Source organism: Chiloscyllium plagiosum, unplaced genomic scaffold, assembly GCF_037043375.1.
Source record: "Chiloscyllium plagiosum isolate Xiang-an unplaced genomic scaffold, Cpla_swu_hap1 HiC_scaffold_45, whole genome shotgun sequence".
Taxonomy (NCBI): Eukaryota; Metazoa; Chordata; class Chondrichthyes; order Orectolobiformes; family Hemiscylliidae; genus Chiloscyllium; species Chiloscyllium plagiosum.
The window spans coordinates 7,683,573-7,696,885 of record NW_028270183.1 but is presented as its reverse complement, the minus strand read 5'-3'; the positions used below and the strand labels follow the sequence as shown (position 1 = coordinate 7,696,885).

General features: G+C 47.8%; 1 protein-coding gene across 1 annotated transcript in view; it reads left to right on the top strand.

Annotated features, from left to right (window-relative positions):
* The window catches only part of LOC122552376 (uncharacterized), a 372,305-nt gene that overhangs the window by 135,188 nt on the left and 223,804 nt on the right, over window positions 1-13,313 (top strand). The window contains exons 12-14 of the mRNA XM_087983386.1: window positions 4,548-4,622; window positions 10,097-10,180; window positions 12,340-12,396. Coding sequence (XP_087839512.1) covers window positions 4,548-4,622; window positions 10,097-10,180; window positions 12,340-12,396 — 216 coding nt within the window. The remainder of the gene's footprint in view (window positions 1-4,547; window positions 4,623-10,096; window positions 10,181-12,339; window positions 12,397-13,313) is intronic.

The following is a 13,313-nucleotide window of genomic DNA, read 5'->3' as shown; positions in this document are numbered from 1 at the left end:
TATCAACTCCTGACCCTGTGGTATTTACACACTGTCTATCACATCCTGACCATGTGGTATTTACACACTGTCTATCAGCTCCTGACCCTGTGGTATTTACACACTGTCTATCAGCTCCTGACCCTGTGGTATTTACACACTGTCTATCAGCTCCTGACCCTGTGGTATTTACACACTGTCTATCAGCTCCTGACCATGTGGTATTTACACACTGTCTATCAGCTCCTGACCATGTGGTATTTACACACTGTCTATCAGCTCCTGACCCTGTGGTATTTACACACTGTCTATCAGCTCCTGACCCTGTGGTATTTACACACTGTCTATCAGCTCCTGACCCTGTGGTATTTACACACTGTCTATCTGCTCCTGACCCTGTGGTATTTACACAATGTCTTTCACACACTGACCCTGTGGTATTTACACACTGTCCATCAGCTCCAGACTCTGTGGTATTTACACACTGTCTATCAGCTCCTGACCCTGTGGTATTTACACACTGTCTATCAGCTCCTGACCCTATGGTATTTACACACTGTCTATCAACTCCTGACCCTATGGTATTTACACACTGTCTATCACATCCTGACCATGTGGTATTTACACACTGTCTATCAGCTCCTGACCCTATGGTATTTACACACTGTCTATCAGCTCCTGACCCTGTGGTATTTACACACTGTCTATCCAACATGACTCTGTGGTATTTATGCACTGTCTATCTGCTCCTGACCCTGTGGTATTTACACACTGTCTATCACACACTGACCCTGTGGTATTTAGACACTGTCCATCAGCTCCTGACCCTGTGGTATTTACACACTGTCTATCACATCCTGACCCTGTGGCACTTATACACTGTCTATCGTATCCTGACCCTGTGGTATTTACACACTGTCCATCGGCTTCTGACCCTGTGGTATTTACACACTATCCATCAGCTCCAGACCCTGTGGTATTTACACACTGTCTATCAGCTCATGACCCTGTGGCACTTATACACTGTCTATCATATCCTGACCCTGTGGTATTTACACACTGCCTATCAGCTCCTGACCCTGCCGTATTTACACACAGTCTATCACATCCTGACCCTGTGGTATGTACACACTGTCTGTCACATCCTGACCCTGTGGTATTTACACACTGTCTATCAAGTCCTGACCTTGTGGTATTTACACACTGTCTATCACATCCTGACCCTGTGGTATTCACACACTGTCTATCACATCCTGACCCTGTGGTATTTACACACTGTCTATCACATCTTGACCTTGTGGTATTTACACACTGTCTATCACATCCTGACCCTGTGGTATTTACACACTGTCTATCACATCCTGACCCTGTGGTATTCACACACTGTCTATCACATCCTGACCCTGTGGTATTCACACACTGTCTATCACATCCTGACCCTGTGGTATTTACACACTGTCTATCACATCCTGACCCTGTGGTATTTACACACTGTCCATCGGCTCCTGACCCTGTGGTATTTACACACTATCCATCAGCTCCAGACCCTGTGGTATTTACACACTGTCTATCAGCTCCTGACCCTGTGGTATTTACACACTGCCTATCAGCTCCTGACCCTGTGGTATTTACACAGTCTCTCACATCCTGACCCTGTGGTATTTACACACTGTCTATCAACTCCTGACCCTGTGGTATTTCCACACTTTCTATCACATCCTGACCTTGTGGTATTTACACACTGTCTATCACATCTTGACCCTGTGGTATTTACACACTGTCTATCACATCCTGACCCTGTGGTATTCACACACTGTCTATCACATCCTGACCCTGTGGTATTTACACACTGTCCATCGGCTCCTGACCCTGTGGTATTTACACACTATCCATCAGCTCCAGACCCTGTGGTATTTACACACTGTCTATCAGCTCCTGACCCTGTGGTATTTACACACTGTCTGTCAACTCCTGACCCTGTGGTATTTACACACTGTCTATCACATCCTGACCCTGTGGTATTTACACACTGTCTATCACATCCTGACCTTGTGGTATTTACACACTGTCTATCAAGTCCTGACCCTGTGGTATTTCCACACAGTCTATCAGCTCCTGACCCTGTGGTATTTACACACTGTCTATAAGCTCCTGACCCTGTGGTATTTACACACTGTCTATCACACACTGACCCTGTGGTATTTACACACTGTCCATCAGCTCCTGACCCTGTTGTATTTACACACTGTCCATCACATCCTGACCCTATGGTATTTATACGCTGTCCATCAGCTCCTGACCTTGTGGTATTTACACACTGTCTATCAGCTCCTGACCCTGTGGTATTTACACACTGTCTATCAGCTCCTGACCCTATGGTATTTACACACTGTCTATCAACTCCTGACCCTATGGTATTTACACACTGTCTATCACATCCTGACCATGTGGTACTTACACACTGTCTATCAGCTCCTGACCCTGTGGTATTTACACACTGTCTATCTGTTCCTGACCCTGTGGTATTTACACACTGCCTATCAGCTCCTGACCCTGTGGTATTTACACATTGTCTATCAGCTCCTGACCCTGTGGTATTTACACACTGTCTATCTGTTCCTGACCCTGTGGTATTTACACACTGTCTATCAGCTCCTGACCCTATGGTATTTACACACTGTCTATCAACTCCTGACCCTATGGTATTTACACACTGTCTATCACATCCTGACCATGTGGTACTTACACACTGTCCATCGGCTCCTGACCCTGTGGTATTTACACACTATCCATCAGCTCCAGACCCTGTGGTATTTACACACTGTCTATCAGCTCATGACCCTGTGGCACTTATACACTGTCTATCATATCCTGACCCTGTGGTATTTTCACACTGTCCATCAGTGTCTGACCTTCTGATGTTAGTTCATTTCCCGTGGAGTTGGCTCTGATCTTGTGTTGTCCAGCTGACCCATTCCGGGGAGTGTTTGTGTCTCCTCCCTGCTGAGGAGAAGTATCTCCCACTTAAGCCTGTTATTCTCGAGCACCCACTGTTCTTACATAGCCACCAACCTTGAGTTCCTGCCATTATCGAATACCCGCCATTCTCGAGTACCTGCTGTTCCCGAGTGCCGCCATTCTTGAGTGCCCACTATTCCTAACTACTGGTCATTCTGAAGTGCCCGCTTTCCCAAGTGCATGCCATTCCTGAATCTCTGCCGTTCTCGAGTACCCGCCATTCTCAAGTACCTGACATTTTCAAATCCCCATCGTTCTTAAGTATCTGCCAATCATGAATACCCGCCGTTCTTGAGTGCTTGCCATTCTCAAATACCCGCCGTTCTCGAGTACCTGTTGTTCTTGAGTACCTGCTGTTCTCGAGTACCTGCTGTTCTCGAATGCCTACCATTCTCGAGTACCCGCCGTTCTCGAGTATCTGCTGTTCTCGAATGCCCACTGTTCTCAAGTACCTGCCGTTCTCGAGTGCCCGACATTCTCGAGTGCCCGCCGTTCTTGAGTACCTGCTGTTCCTGAGTGCCCACCATTCTCAAGTGCCCGTTGTTCTCTAGTGCCTGCCATTCTTGAGTGCCCACTGTTCTGCCCCCTGGATTGATTACCCTTATTTGCCCCGCTCAATGCCATGAGCTGTAGCCTGGTGGATGGTCTCCTCTGATGAGAAAGTGAGGTCTGCAGATGCTGGAGATCAGAGATGGAAATGTGTTGCTGGAAAAGCGCAGCAGGTCAGGCAGCATCTAGGGAACAGGAGAATATCAGAGATGGAAATGTGTTGCTGGAAAAGCGCAGCAGGTCAGGCAGCATCTAGGGAACAGGAGAATATCAGAGATGGAAATGTGTTGCTGGAAAAGCGCAGCAGGTCAGGCAGCATCTAGGGAACAGGAGAATATCAGAGATGGAAATGTGTTGCTGGAAAAGCGCAGCAGGTCAGGCAGCATCTAGGGAACAGGAGAATATCAGAGATGGAAATGTGTTGCTGGAAAAGCGCAGCAGGTCAGGCAGCATCTAGGGAACAGGAGAATATCAGAGATGGAAATGTGTTGCTGGAAAAGCGCAGCAGGTCAGGCAGCATCTAGGGAACAGGAGAATATCAGAGATGGAAATGTGTTGCTGGAAAAGCGCAGCAGGTCAGGCAGCATCTAGGGAACAGGAGAATATCAGAGATGGTCTCCTCTGATGGACAGGTTACACCAGCTGGTTCATGAACCTTGACTGTCCTGCCGTCACCACAGGCCGCCATCTCCCTCCAACCCTGCAGGCACTAATCTGTCGCTCTCACCCAGTCTCGGTGTCTGAGCAGGAATGTTATTACACACAGAGAATGCTGAACTGTCCTCGATTGATGAGAAGCTAAGATTTTAATCTTGCTCTCTGACAGGTATGAAGTGTGTGAAAGATGTCAGCATAGTATCGGCCCCATTTCCCTCTGGCCATAAGCTCACGTGCTGTTAACATGCCTGTACCTGACTTTACTCATCGTTAACATGGCTTCTCCTTCTGATAGATGCCTTTCTCTGATATCTGCTTCTCTCTCTCTCTCTCTCCAAACGCAGGGTCCACCTGGACGCCCTGGTCTCCCCGGAGTTGATGGAATACAGGGCCCTCCTGGGACCATGCTGATGTTGCCGGTGAGTTTGTTTCAACAATTTATTTGAAGGATTAACTCTGAAAAACCTGTGGATCGCCACCGCATCAGGCAACTGCATGAGCTGGACTGCAGCAGTTCGTGTAGGCAGCTCACCATCACCTCCTCCAGGACAATGAGGAAATGTAGGGCCCAGCTAGTGACGCATGAAGACTGCGAATCCCTTTATGTTATGGAATTGACTGTGGAATTGTACAGGAGGCCATTCTGTCCCTTTGACTAGTAAAGACTCTTAGCAAGAGCCATCCTGTTATTCCACATTCTTGCCCTCACCCCACAACTCTTCAGATTTTATCTCCTTTAAATTTTTCTTTTCTTTATCCATGGGATGTGGGTATCACTGGCTGGGTCAGCATTTATTGCCCATCCCTAGTTTCCCCTTGAGAAGATGGTGGTGAGCTGCCTTCTTGAACTGCTGCGGTCCAATTCGTGGCGAACCATGCGCAATGCTGTTTTAGGGAGGGACTTCTAGAATACTGCGTTGCCAGTTTTGTTATGTGAGGAACAGACAGACCCTTTCCGGATTACTTTATGGTAAACAGGCTGGGCCTGAAGAAGGATGAAGTCCTCCTGTGGTTAGCTGGGTCTTTAGCAAAAGTACAGCTACAAAGAAAGTACAGAGAAAGACCAACTCTAATGTATGAGAGCTCCATACACAAGTCTGATAACAGCGGGAAAGAAGCTGTTCTTAAATCGGTTGGTGCATGTTTTCAAACTTTTATATCTTCTGCCTGATGGAAGAGAGTGTAACTGGGATGGGAGGGGTCTGTGATGATGTTGGCTGCTTTCCTGAGGCAGTGGGGAGTGTAGGTGGAGTTAGTGGATGGGAGGCTGGTTTGTGTGATGGACAGGGCTGTGTTCACCACTCTCTGCAGTTTCTCGTTGTTTTTGGAACAGTATTCACCGTACCAAGCTGAGATGCATCTGGATAGGACGCTTTCTACGTTTCATCTATAAAAATGGGTAAAAGTCCTTGTGGACAATGCTGAATTTCCTTAGCGTGGCCTTGTTTGTTGCTGAGAGACTATCTCCCTTGACTGGAGATTCTAGCACGAGGTGTTGGAGTCTCTGCTCAAGAAGTCGGGAATGTGATGAGGAGAAATGGCCTCCTGCAGAAAGCTGTGAATGTTTGGAATCTTGTACCTCTGGGTCGCTCAGTTACTGAGTGTATTGAGGATTGCGATCCACGACCTAAGAGAACTGAAGATGGGATGGAGTTGGAGAAGGGCGATCAAGACGTGGTTGAGAGACTCGTACAGGCTCAAGGGAACTTTAATAGCCTCCTCTGGGTCACATTTCTTCATTTCCTTATTGTGACTGAGTTATCGTTCTTATATCGGCTTACTGTCCTGCGATGGTGCGTAATGTACTGACCTGAGCTGTTCCTGTCTGACAATGATCAGTGTTTTCCCTCCTGTGCCAAGCTCCGATGTTGTGCCTGGCAACTGAGTGGAAAGTAACCCAGGTGAGATACGGTGAGAAACTGCTTTCGGACAGCTGAGAATTGAACCTCAGCTGCCCAGCTTAAACGGCTCACCGTGATGCTGCCTGCGGACTTCAAAAGGAATGACCGGCTGGAGGGCAGACACTTCTTTCCAACTGAAAGAGCATCATGAAATCAGCTGCAGATATTGACGAACCAATCTCGACTGGGAGAGTGTTTGGTTTTTGGCTCTGCTGAAGCTGAAGTTGATTGACAGCGTGGGAGACTGGGTCCAGTCCGCTGAGGCATGATAAAGAGAACACAGTCAGGGGCCAGTTTTTGAGGGGACTGGGGGAGGGAGGGAGCTGTTCACATTGGTGTGGATTTGGATATCCCCGTGTCCCTGATTGAGTGGCTCTTATTTTGAAAACACCGTGTATTTCCAACTTAAAAAAGAGAGTTACTGTATTTCACCTGAATTAAGGAAGATATTTTACTTGAAGTAAAGGAATTATTATACCTTAGGAAAAGGGAGATGTTGCAATGTTAACAAGGGAGTATTACGTTGGAGAAAGAACTGTGGATGGTGTAAATCAGAAACAAAAAGAGAAATGGCTCAGCAGGTCTGGCAGCATCAGCTGGCAAGAAATCAGCGTTTCGGGTTCAATGAGCCATCCTCAGAACTGACTAGCCACACAGACTAACAGGTACTGGAGAGAGAGCTACACAGAATAATGTACTGGGGAGAGAGGTTACACAGGGTAACAGATACTGGGGAGAGAGCTACATAGGGCAACAGGTACTGGAGAGAGAGCTACACAGAATAATGTACTGGGGAGAGAGGTTACACAGGGTAACAGGTACTGGAGAGAGAGATACACAGAATAATGTATTGGGGAGAGAGGTTACACAGGGTAACAGGTACTGGGGAGAGAGATACACAGAATAATGTACTGGGGAGAGAGGTTACACAGGGTAACAGATACTGGGGAGAGAGCTACATAGGGCAACAGGTACTGGGGAGAGAGTTACACAGAATAATGTACTGGGGAGAGAGGTTACACAGGGTAACAGGTACTGGGGAGAAAGCTACACAGGGTAACAGGTACTGGAGAGAGAGCTACACAGGGTAACAGGTACTGGGGAGAGAGCTACACAGGGTAACAGGTACTGGGGAGAGAGCTACACAGGGTAACAGGTACTGGGGAGAGAGCTACACAGGGTAACAGATACTGTGGAGAGAGCTACACAGGGTAACAGGTACTGGGGAGAGAGCTACACAGGGTAACAGATACTGTGGAGAGAGCTACACAGAATAATGTACTGGGGAGAGAGGTTACACAGGGTAACAGGTACTGGGGAGAGAGCTACACAGAATAATGTACTGGGGAGAGAGGTTACACAGGGTAACAGGTACTGGGGAGAGAGCTACACAGGGTAACAGGTACTGGGGAGAGAGTTACACAGGGTAACAGGTACTGGCTACAGAGCTACATAGGGCAACAGGTAATGGGGAGAGAGCTACACAGGGTAACGTACTGGGGAGAGAGTTACACAGGTACTGGGGAGAGAGTTACACAGGGTAACAGATACTGGGGAGAGAGTTACACAGGGCAACAGGTACCGGGGAGAGAGCTACACAGAGTAACAGGTACTGGGGAGAGAGTTACACAGGATAACAGATACTGTGGAGAGAGTTACACAGGGCAACAGGTACCGGGGAGAGAGTTACACAGGGTAACAGGTACTGGCTACAGAGCTACACAGGGCAACAGGTACCGGGGAGAGAGTTACACAGGGTAACAGGTACTGGCTACAGAGTTACACAGGGTAACAGGTACCGGGGAGTGAGCTACACAGGGTAACAGGTATCGGGGAGAGAGCTACACAGGGTAATAGATACTGTGGTGAGAGCTACAGGGTAGCAGATACTGTGGAGAGAGTTACACAGGGTAACAGGTATTGGCTACAGAGCTACACAGGGTGACAGGTACTGGGGAGAGAGTTACACAGGGCAACAGATACTGTGGAGAGAGTTACACAGGGCAACAGGTACTGGGGAGAGAGCTACACAGGATAACAGGTACTGTGGAGAGAGGTTACACAGGGTAACAGGTACTGGGGAGAGAGCTACACAGGATAACAGGTACTGTGGAGAGAGTTACACAGAACAACGTATTGGGGAGCGAGTTACACAGGGTAACATGTACTGGGGAGTGAGTTACACAGGAGAGAGTTACACAGGGTAACAGGCACTGGGGAGAGAGTTACACAGGGCAATAGGTACTGGGGAGAGAGTTACACAGGGTAACAGGTACTGGGGAGAGAGTTACACAGGGTAACATGTACTGGGGAGTGAGTTACACAGGGCAATAGGTACTGGGGAGAGAGTTACACAGGGCAATAGGTACTGGGGAGAGAGCTGCACAGGGTAACAGGCACTGGGGAGAGAGTTACACAGGGTGACAGGTACTGGGGAGAGAGTTACACAGGAGAGAGCTGCACAGGGTAACAGGCACTGGGGAGAGAGTTACACAGGGTGACAGGTACTGGGGAGAGAGTTACACAGAACAACGTCCTGGGGAGTGAGTTACACAGGGTAACAGGCACTGGGGAGAGAGTTACACAGAATAATGTACTGGGGAGAGAGTTACACAGGGTAACAGGTACTGGGGAGAGAGTTACACAGAATAATGTACTGGGGAGAGAGTTACATAGGGTAACAGGTACTGGGGAGAGAGTTACACAGAATAATGTACTGGGGAGAGAGTTACACAGGGTAACAGGCACTGGGGAGAGAGTTACACAGGGCAACAGGCACTGGGGAGAGAGTTACAAAGGTAACAGATACTGGCTACAGAGCTACACAGGGCAACAGGTACTGCGGAGAGAGTTACACAGGGTAACAGGTACCGGGGAGAGAGCTACACAGGGTAACAGACACTGTGGTGAGAGCTACAGGGTAGCAGATACTGTGGAGAGAGTTACACAGGGTAACAGGTACTGGGGCGAGAGCTACACAGAATAACGTATCGGGAGAGAGTTACACAGAGTAACAGGTACTGGGGAGAGAGCTACACAGAGTAACAGGTACTGGTGAGAGAGTTACACAGGGTAACAGGTACTGTGGTGAGAGCTACAGAGTAACAGGTGCTGGGGTGAGAGCTACAGAGTAACAGGTGCTGGCTACAGAGCTACACAGGGTAACAGGTACTGGGGAGAGAGCTACACAGGGTAACAGATACTGTGGAGAGAGTTACACAGGGCAACAGGTACTGGGGAGAGAGCTACACAGGATAACAGGTACTGGGGGGGAGAGCTACACAGAATAACATACTGGGGAGAGAGTTACACAGGGTAACAGATACTGTGGAGAGTTACACAGGATAACAGGTACTGGAGAGAGAGCTGCACAGGGTAACAGGTACTGGGGAGAGAGTTACACAGGGTAACAGGTGTGGGGAGAGAGTTACACAGGGTAACAGGTGCTGGCTACAGAGCTACACAGGGTAACAGGTACTGGGGAGAGAGTTACACAGGATAATGTACTGGCGAGAGAGTTACACAGGGTAACAGATACTGTGGAGAGCATTACACAGGGCAACAGGTACTGGGGAGAGAGTTACACAGAATAACATAGCGGGGAGAGAGAGGTACACAGAGTAACAGGTCCTGGGGAGGGAGCTTCAGCAGTGTTGGTGGGTGTCTGAATAACGAGCTACACGAGAAGTAACAAATATCAGACGAGGATGATATATGCAGAACATAAAGGATGTCAGAATTCCAGGTTATATGGGTATACAGTGGCAGGTTATGTGGAGAGTGCAAGATATTGGAGAGAATGCTACACTGAAAGGTGGGGGAGAACATCCAATGGAATAGCCTGGTAAAAAGCGAGTGCGCGTGAACAGGAACTGGCCAGCAGAAGTGGTTGACCCTGCAGCTTTCAGCCAGTCGAATAGGTTTGGCTGAGACTACAGAATTGGATCAATCACATGGGCTCTTGATTTCAGCTTTGTCTATCTAATTTGCAGTTCCAGTTTGGAGGCGATGGTGTGAAGGGACCAGTTGTTTCACCCCAGGAATATCAGGCACAGTCCATCCTTCAACAAGCAAGGGTAAGCGATTACCTGCCAGTCTCTGAGCTCAAGCTTCACCAAGCCCTCCAGCTTTAGCTCTGAAGGAGTTCTATAAGAAAATATTTGAAAGAATATTGATTTGATATTGGGTTGCTCTTCATAGTGTCGGTGTGGACTTGTTGGGCCAAAGAGCCTGTTTCCACACTGTAAGTAATCGAATCTAATCTAATCTTGACGTGGATATACAGAACCCAGACACAATCATTTCAGGTCCAGTTGACTTTTGGGACAGTTTCAAGGGGCTGAATGGCCTACTGCTCATAATATTCCAATGAACAATACTCAGATCCAGGGAATTCACTCAATTCCATAATAACATCCTCAAGCTGAGGTCAAGAAATTTAAACGGAGTACCAAACTTCATTATTTTGGTTGTGGGTAAAGTGTTGGAAAAAAGTTGAGAGATAGGTTTTATAATCATCTCGAAAGGAATCAGTTGGTGAGGGATAGTCAACATGGTTTTGTGAAGGGTAGATTGTGCCTCACCAAACTTATTGAGTTCTTCGAGAAGGTGACCAAACACATGGATGAGGGTATATGGATTTCAGTAAGTCGTTTGATAAGGTTTCCCACGATAGTCTACTACACAAAATACGGAGGCATGGGATTGAGGGTGATTTTGCGATTTGGATCAGAAGTTGGCTAGCTGAAAGAAGACAGAGGGTCGTGGTTGAAGGGAAATGTTCTTCGTGGAGTTCAGTTACTCGTGTTGTACCGCAAGGATCTGTTTTGGGTCCACTGCTGTTTGTCATTTTTATAAGTGACCTGGATGAAGGTGTAGAAAGATGGGTTAGTAAATTTGCAGATGACACTATGGTCGGTAGAGTTGTGGATAATGCCGAAGGATGTTGTAGGTTACAGAGGGACATAGATAAGCTGTAGAGCTGGGCTGAGAGGTGGCAAATGGAGTTTAATGCAGAAAAGTGTGAGGTGATTCACTTTGGAAGGAGTAACAGGAATGCAGAGTATGGGCTAATGGTAAGATTCTTGGTAGTGTAGATGAGCAGAGAGATCCCGGTGTCCACGTACTTAGATCCCTGAAAGTTGTCACCAGGTTGATAGGGCTGTAAAGTAGTTATATGGTGTGTTAGCTTTTATTAGTAGAGGGATTGAGTTTTGGAGCCATGAGGTCATGCTGCAGCTGTACAGCACTCTGGTGTGGCTGCACTTGCAGCAGTCCTGGTCACCGCTGTGGTGTGGTTGCATACGGTTCTGGTCACGGCATTGTAGGAAAATGTAGAAGCATTGGAAAGAATCCAGAGGAGATTTGCTTAGATGTTGTCTGGTATGGAGGGGAAGTCTTGCGAGGAATGGTTGAGGGACTTGAGGCTGTTTTCGCTAGAGTGGAGAATGCTGAGAGGTGACTTAATTGAGACATATAAGATAATCAGAGGGTTAGATTGGGTGGACAGGGAGAGCCATTTCCTTCGAATGGTGATGACTGGCATGAAGGGACATAGCTTTAAATTGAGGGGTGATAGATATGGGACAGAAGTCAGAGGTAGTTTCTTTACTCAGAGAGTAGTAGGGGTGTGGAATGCACTGCCTGTAACAGTAGTAGACTCACCAACTTTAAGAGCATTTAAATGGTCATTGGATAAATATATGGATGAAAATGGAATAGTGTAGGATAGACGGACTTCAAAATGGTTTCACAGATCGGCGCAACATTGAGGGCCAAAGGGCCTGTACTGTGCTGTAATGTTCGAAACAGGTATCAAGCATGTTTCTCACGTCTTAAACGTCATGGAGAAACCTTTCCCAGAAATGGGCTGTTTGGCCCATCTGGTCTATACTGGTGTTAATGCTCTCAGTCTGCAGCACTATAACTCATTAGCTGTGCCCCTCGTGTTTACCCAACTTCCCCTTCAATGCGTCCACATGATTAATTTCAAACGAATTGTTTCGGAACGTGGTGGGAATGTGGTTCTCGTCGGCTAACGAGATTACTGCGGGTTGGTTAGCGCCCACCTTCTGCTCCTGATGCCTGGCTCCTTCACAAATGGGGCTATCTACAGCTAACCTATCGGACTTTCCTATAACCCTGGAAACTCTGCCCACGGGCTATCCCCTCCCCCTTGGGTTTCATGGAGCGGCCTGCTTGGAATTAACACTGTCCCTTGTGTTTTGCTTCCTAGCTTGCGATGAAGGGCCCACCCGGTTCGATAGGACTGACAGGCAGATCTGGCCCGATGGTGAGTGTGAGATCCGATCAGGGCAAAGGCAGTTCCAGCGCTAACACAGTGGGGGGGAGGGTCCTCTCTCATGACATTGTTTCAACTGGGCTTTTGGGTTGGGAGATGCTGTTGACCAACTGGTTGGTTCGACTCAATGTGTTTGGGTTTTCTTGATACTTTATCTACTGACCCAACCTCGCCCAGCCCCCCATCACTTTCTCACCTGGGTGTGGTGGGTGGGGTGCGAGCTGCTGTGTTTGAGGTCAAGCAGAGCCCCACAGGGTTGTAAAGGTCGTATGGGACTTGAGTACCAGACATTTGGATGGCTGGTGGGGGAAGCGTCATTGATTGGCTTCCTCCCTTCTTTGACCATGCGTCCAGCCACTTGCTGATGGTCACTGAAGTGACTGGCTAAGGGTCAGTGTGGCCCCATTACTCCCACTGAAACCCCAAATCCATCCACAGATTGGAGTCTCCAAGCTGCCGTTGGTATAATAATGTGGTGACTAACATGGGATGAATCTTTTTTTGAAACTTATGCATTCATGCAATGCAGGCATCAGTGGGTGGGCCAGCATTTATTACCCGTCCCTAATTGCCCCAGAAGGCAGTTAAGAGTCGACCACATTGCTGTGGGTCTGGAGTCACATATAGGCCAGACCGGGTAAGGATGACAGTTTTCCTCCTTCAAGGAAATTAGTGAACCAGATGGGTTTTTCTGACAATCGATTCACGGTCATCATTAAACTTTTAATTTGGCATTTTTAAAAATTGAATTCAAATTCCACCATCTACCACAGCGGGATTCGAACCCGGGTCCCCAGAACATAACCTGGATTAACAGTCTAGTGATAATACCACTAGGACATCACCTTCCGTAATTCGATGTTCCACGTTTCCCAAAACGTCGGAAGAAGAGGGGTGAGCGAAGGTTC